Consider the following 6,394-nt stretch of genomic DNA (forward strand, 5'->3'; position numbering starts at 1 on the left):
TGAGGGTTTTGACTCTGCACACCGTTTACATGCATAAAAACCTTCATAACACACAAGGGGACGGGTAATAACCGGAAAAGCATGACACCTCTCCTTTAAATGTTGATTATATATACAAGTACAGTACTTGAGTACAATGTACTTAGTTACTTTACACCACTGCTCGTCTGTCATGTTATCATTTCTGTCTGTGACTAAATAATATCAGTGTGCTCATTTCCTAAAACCAAACTAGTTAATAGCAACATCTTTAGAGAGCTACAGTTGAGTAGAAGTCTGTGCTGGAAGGTAACTGAGTACATAGTTAGAATTATCAGGTACTTTCTTTGAGTTGTGTTATGCTATGTACTTTATACTACTACTCCTGTATACTACTGCTACCAATACTCCACTAAATGTATGCGACTGCTTTAGTTACCTGATAATTTATCAAAATACAATCACAACACCTAACATGCATTATTTTAGGTTTAGATAACATGAGATTATTAATATGTATTAATACACAGTTTACCTAAAAGTATAACAAATGTCCCCCACTGCAATATTAATGATGCTTACACAATAATGGACCAAGAATTATGATGTATTACTACTTTTGGTACTTCAAGTACATTTTGATGCTAATTCTCTGCACACATTTTTACTTTTTTCTTCCAACAAAGTATATGTACACTGTCTGTTTCACATAACTTAAAGATCTCGGTGCTTCTATTAACAAATGTATAGACTTTTGGACACTGTGTGTATGTGTGTATGAGTGTGTGCATGGATTAAAAACTAAAAAGTCTAAACTGCCATGGAGTTGTGTGCAAATGCCTATAAATGTTTCTTCCGACCAATCTTTAATAAAGCCACCGTTCAAAACCCCATGACTATACAGCATTGTTACTTCCTTGTGTTAATTATAAGTCTAGCTCTGCATTATTATTTGTGTGTGTGTGTGTGTGTGTGTGTGTGTGTGTGTGTGTGTGTGTGTGTTGTGTGTGTGTGTGTGTGTTGTGTGTGTGTGTGTGTGTGTGTGTGTGTGTGTGTGTGTGTGTGTGTGTGTGTGTGCGTGTGCGTGTGAGCGATGCGTGTGTGAGCGAGCGATGCGTGTGTGTGCGTGTGAGCGATGCGTGTGTGTGCGTGTGAGCGATGCGTGTGTGTGTGTGTGAGCGATGCGTGTGTGTGTGTGTGAGCGATGCGTGTGTGTGCGTGGGAGCGATGCGTGTGTGTGTGTGTGAGCGATGCGTGTGTGTGTGTGTGTGTGTGTGTGTGTGTGTGTGTGTGTGTGTGTGTGTGTGTGTGTGTGTGAGCGATGCGTGTGTGTTTGAGTTAACTTTGCTGAGAAACAACACAACACAACACTTCTTGACCACGTGTGACTTTTTATTGCGTTGGTTCACATTCCAAAAAAGATACTGCCACACATCTATCAGCAAAGAAGACTACAAGTTAGTAAAAAGTTTTTTTTGTTCTTTTCAAAGATTAATCATGTCTTCTTACAAACATACAGGCAATGCAACAGTCTTACAATACAACAAATCATACATTACCAGTGATATCGATCGTACACAAGGACCAGCATGATGCTCTAACTGTTAAATGTTTAAATGTGTTTAACAACAATTTGGTGATTCTTCAAAGGCTCTTTTTGATTTCACAGCATTGGATCATGGGAAGCAAGCAAAACGATGGTTGGGGGTCACAATGGGGTCAAAGCTGCCTTCTCTCTGAGTTTCTTTAGAGCCATTTGATCATACCCCCAAAACCAACACAGTGTCTGTGTGTGTCTGTGCACACAAAGGTATGCGTGTAAGACTTTCCTGTGTGAATGTGTTCATGTCCGCTAACATGCACCTGTATGCCTAAAATGTCAATACTTTAAATAGCCTACTTTGCTGCATAATGAAGTCATGTTTAATGTGTGTGCTAATGGGGGTGTATACAAAATTGAACTAAAATAGAAAATAAAAAAAGCAAATAAAACATAAAATTCACAGAGGTCCCAGAGCAAAATAAGCACTTGCTACAATCTTACAACATTAGAGAATTTACATTTACAGATAAGGCACAGTAAATCATACAGTGGCAGCTGTTTGAATAAACAAAGCCAGAGAATGTGAGCGTAAGATTGGTGATAAACCTAAGGCATATTTTTAAAAATTAACACCTTTTGTATTAAAGCACTTGCCAATGATTTGAAAATAAATTCATCTTTACTCAGATAAATGCATGATTCCACAGCGTGGGATTTTTCAAGGGTTGTAAGATTAAATAAATATTGTAATCACAATTATAACTTGTGTGATTCCTCTAAACATCGACAAAACTGAAAACAGCTGTTGTTATGTACATTATCAGACACAGGATGGGGCGTTATGTACAGAGGGAGTTGCCCCTATTTGTTTGTTTTTCTTTGATTTGGAAAGCATGTCATCAGTTTTGTTATTTCCTTGTGGGGTAAAGACCTGCTATGTTCACTTAAAATCAAGTAGAAAGATTTTTTTCACAGCCGGGTCAAGGATGCTTGTTTTCATTGATGAGCGCGGTTTCTTTTATTGTCTGGCCTCCAACAATACGTTGTGCTGATGCTGCATGATCTTTATCGCCCGGACGCCTGTTTGTACAGAACGAAAAGAGAGGATTTGGCCTGAGGTCGCTGCTATAGTTCATTCTCTGATAGGGCAAAATGAGCCCCGCTCTCTGCCATGGACAACTTATATCACAGTTCACAGTTCTACTTAAAGGCTACAACACATAAGCAAATCTAAAATGAAGAGATGCAGAATCACATTGAAAAAGACATTCAACATGTGGTCTTTTTTATTGTTTTTCCTCACTAACTCAGCTCTGGCTGTGCTACCTGGTATATAAACATGAAAAGGAGAGAAATGCTCTGAAGTTGATGCACATCTCTCTTCACTTTAAAGAATCCTGTGTAAATGGATGCATATGAGGTGTTATGAGGGTTAAAGGCCTTGCACAGAGTCTAAACCTCTGAATGTGCAAAAGAAGGTATGCTCTTCTCAACCTGAAAATGGACTTTTCTTCCTCTTCCCAAAGAGCTGTGTACCTGTTAATGTACCGGCGCTTAATTGTGTTATTTGTGTATGTGAGAGCCCTTTCACCGTGCCGTGTGCAGCCATATGCTGCATTTGCAGTATGTCGCTGTCTGAATGGGAATGAACGTCAGTGCCTAACTACAGCGAAATTACTGATTTGCAGACACACAAGTATATTATAACTCTCTTCCCCCTATCTACTCAAACCCCCTGTAAAAATGTCTAATCCTCCATCGTATATGATTAAAACTCTTTCAATAGAAAAAGATGTTTCTAAAAATTGAACATGGATTTTCATCAAGTAAAAACATTTCCCCCCTGCATGTGTCCTTTCCACATTTTTTTTAAATATAAGAACACACTTAATAAAAAACCTACTCCTGCCATCTTTAACCTCTACTTTTTATATTTCATTTTTTATCACAAACACGCAGATTTTGTATCGCCTTGTTGAATTGTTGCCAGTGTCCTAAACGTTTTAATCTATCCCTGTTGATTATGTTTTTCATCCATTGGTTTTTGACCTGCCTGTTCAAGAGTGTGCATTGTCTTGAGTTTAATGTGTGTGTGCTCTCTCTTATGCTGAACATTGGGTGTGTGCAGGTGTACATGCGCTCTCTCTCACGGGTTCATACGGTGAGATCGTCTGACCTGGCCCTGCTGCTGGCTTTGCTCAGTCGGCTCAGCGGTCTGGTGTCTTCTATCGTATCCGTGGCCTCCATCCCTGCCTCGGCTGGAGTTATCTCCTCTACCTCCACATCCTCATCCACAACCTTCTCCACTCTCTCGGCATCCACCTCTTTCGGCTGCTCCTCCTCGACCTCTTCCTCGTGTAAAGTCACCCCCGCTGTCTCCGTGGTCTGGGCGTAGGAGGGCAGAGTCTCGTCATACACCTTAGAGATGACCCCCATGGGCACCACCTCCTCCGCCTTCTCCTCTAGCCCCGGGAACGGTGGGGCCCCTCTGCCAGCCTCCATGCCCACTTCAGCCAGCGGGTAGAGGTGAGAAATGGGAACTTTCTCCTCCTCCAGCAACCTGTAACCTTTGGCCCTCTGCAGGGAGGGCACAGCCAGGGGGGGCAGGCTCTTCCCTTGTAGCGGCAGCGGGGCCGATCCCTCGCCTAGGGCAGGGGACGGGGCCGGCTTGCGAAAGACAAAGCGGATCTTCTTCAGGCCCAGGTGACTGATCTCCACAAAGTTGAGGAAGAGAGAGACGCAGGCCACAGCCAACATGAAGATGATGAAGACGGTCTTCTCCGTGGGGCGGGACACGAAGCAGTCCACCGTGTTGGGGCAGGGCCAGCGGCTGCACTTGTACAGCGGCAGGATGCGGAAGCCGTACAGGAAGTACTGGCCCACCACGAAGCCCACCTCGAACAGTGTCTTGAAGATGATGTGGCAGATGTAGGTCCTCAGCAGGGTGCCCTCCAGCCTGAACTTCTTGCTCCCCTTGGTGCTGGTCTCCTTGGTGGTGCGGACACTCCCCTGGTCGGGGGCCAGAGGGAGACGCTCCTCGCTCAGCTCCTGCTGTCGGCTAAGTTCTGCCTCCTCACGCTCTTTTCGTTTCTCCTCCATGTGGACATGGTGCACAGCGTGACCCACGTATACCAGAGACGGTGTGGAAACAAAGATGATCTGCAGCACCCACAGGCGGATGTGGGAGATGGGGAAGGCCTCGTCGTAGCACACGTTCTCACACCCAGGCTGCTGTGTGTTGCAGACGTAGTCAGACTGCTCATCGCCCCACACGAACTCCGCCGCCGTGCCCAGGATGAGGATACGGAAGATGAAAAGCACCGTGAGCCACACCCGGCCGATCACCGTAGAGTGCTCGTTAACTTCCTCTAAAATATTACCCAGAAAGCTCCAGTCACCCATGATCGGTCCGTAGCACTGCAGAATGAAGGGTGGGGTAGGAAGGGACACAGAGGGTGAGAAAAACAGGGAGGGTGGGGCAGGCAGGTCAGAGAGAGGGAGGGGACAGAGAGGGCCAAAAGTAAGGAATGTAGGAAAAGCCAAACTTGTCAAATCAAACTCTTTACATAGATTTATTCGACGATACGTGATTCTATTATTATACCGAAAAAGTTTAAAACTTTTAAAAAGTGGTTTTCACGTCAATTTTTTTAGATACAATTTTTTTAGATACAATTTTTTTTAGATAAAAGTTTTTTTGGGGCAAAAACTCGATTAAACATTAACATTTAGGCGTTGTATTGATTTGGAAGGCTACTTATACTCAATGTAAACACAATTTACTATTTCGAGCAATAAGAGTAAAACCAAAAAACAGCTTGCTCTAGCTCTTTTAAAAAATCCACCCAAAAAGGCCAAATAAAAAAAACTATAAAAAGAGATCAATAAATGACGAACAGTCCCTTCTTCTGTAAGGTATGATATAGGTTAAATGTAATCAAATGGGCAACTTGCCACAGCTGCGGCTCCGGCAGAAGTTGAGTCCTGTCCCGTTCTCTTGGCACCCGGCAGGGAAAAGTGAACTTTGTTCTGCCCTCTTTCCCACCTAAAGCCCCGTCCTTGTCGCCCCACTGAGCAGATGTGAATGAATCGGCTCTGATGGTTGGTTTTTAGTTTGCTGCAATATTTAAGCTTGGAGCCAGACGGCCTTTATTTGCCGGGCGACGTGTGGTGACGCAGGAGACAATAGGATCAACAGAGCCAGAGCGGGGATGTATGGGAGCAGGCCTCAGGCTCCCACACCAACATGGACACTGTACAGGGCACCGAGTCCACAGCAGAGCAGCTCCATGCACACATTTCCTCACACATATGTATGTAGATGCATAGATACATTGGATAAAACAACAACAGCAGCTGATGTGCCTTCAGCTGCACTGCCCAACATTAGAGCAGAGAGGCAGGTCAGCGACAAACTATCAGCCCGGGGAGGGAGAGTTTATGTCCTCTTGGATTTACTTTGGACATGTTGTTTACACAGCCACTCAATGCAGAGAGCAGGAGGTCATTTCAATTTTGGATTTAAAAAAAATAATGCTCTAATGTTTAGTCTTGAAAATTAGTGTCTGGTTTTGTTAAGACAAAGTGGTCGCCATTTATTTCTTATTTCATTTCATTTATTCAATTTACCCATTCTCAAATACATACAAGCATGATCCAGACCTATGCACTTCACAGTGATACTATAGAAGTCCAAAAATAACAAAAAAACAAGTCGAATCATTTTCACAATTCACAAAATTCACATATAAAATATTTTAGTAACTATGGAGAAATCAGAGTAAATACTTAATGAAAAAGGCCATCTTGCCACTTTCCAAAGCTATTGAGAGAAAGTTAGGATATTACATGTCATTTGTTAGACGCTTTCTT

At 43.1% G+C, this 6,394-nt stretch overlaps 1 protein-coding gene across 1 annotated transcript; it reads right to left on the reverse strand.

Moving 5' to 3' along the window:
* Positions 1-3,475: 3,475 nt before the first annotated feature.
* LOC117481196 (gap junction alpha-8 protein-like) lies at positions 3,476-4,924 on the reverse strand. Its single transcript, XM_034128792.1, has one exon. The coding sequence runs from the start codon at positions 4,922-4,924 to the stop codon at positions 3,677-3,679; it is 1,248 nt and encodes a 415-aa protein (XP_033984683.1). The 3' UTR covers positions 3,476-3,676.
* Positions 4,925-6,394: the final 1,470 nt, after the last annotated feature.

Source organism: Trematomus bernacchii, unplaced genomic scaffold (genome assembly GCF_902827165.1).
Source record: "Trematomus bernacchii unplaced genomic scaffold, fTreBer1.1, whole genome shotgun sequence".
Taxonomy (NCBI): domain Eukaryota; kingdom Metazoa; phylum Chordata; class Actinopteri; order Perciformes; family Nototheniidae; genus Trematomus; species Trematomus bernacchii.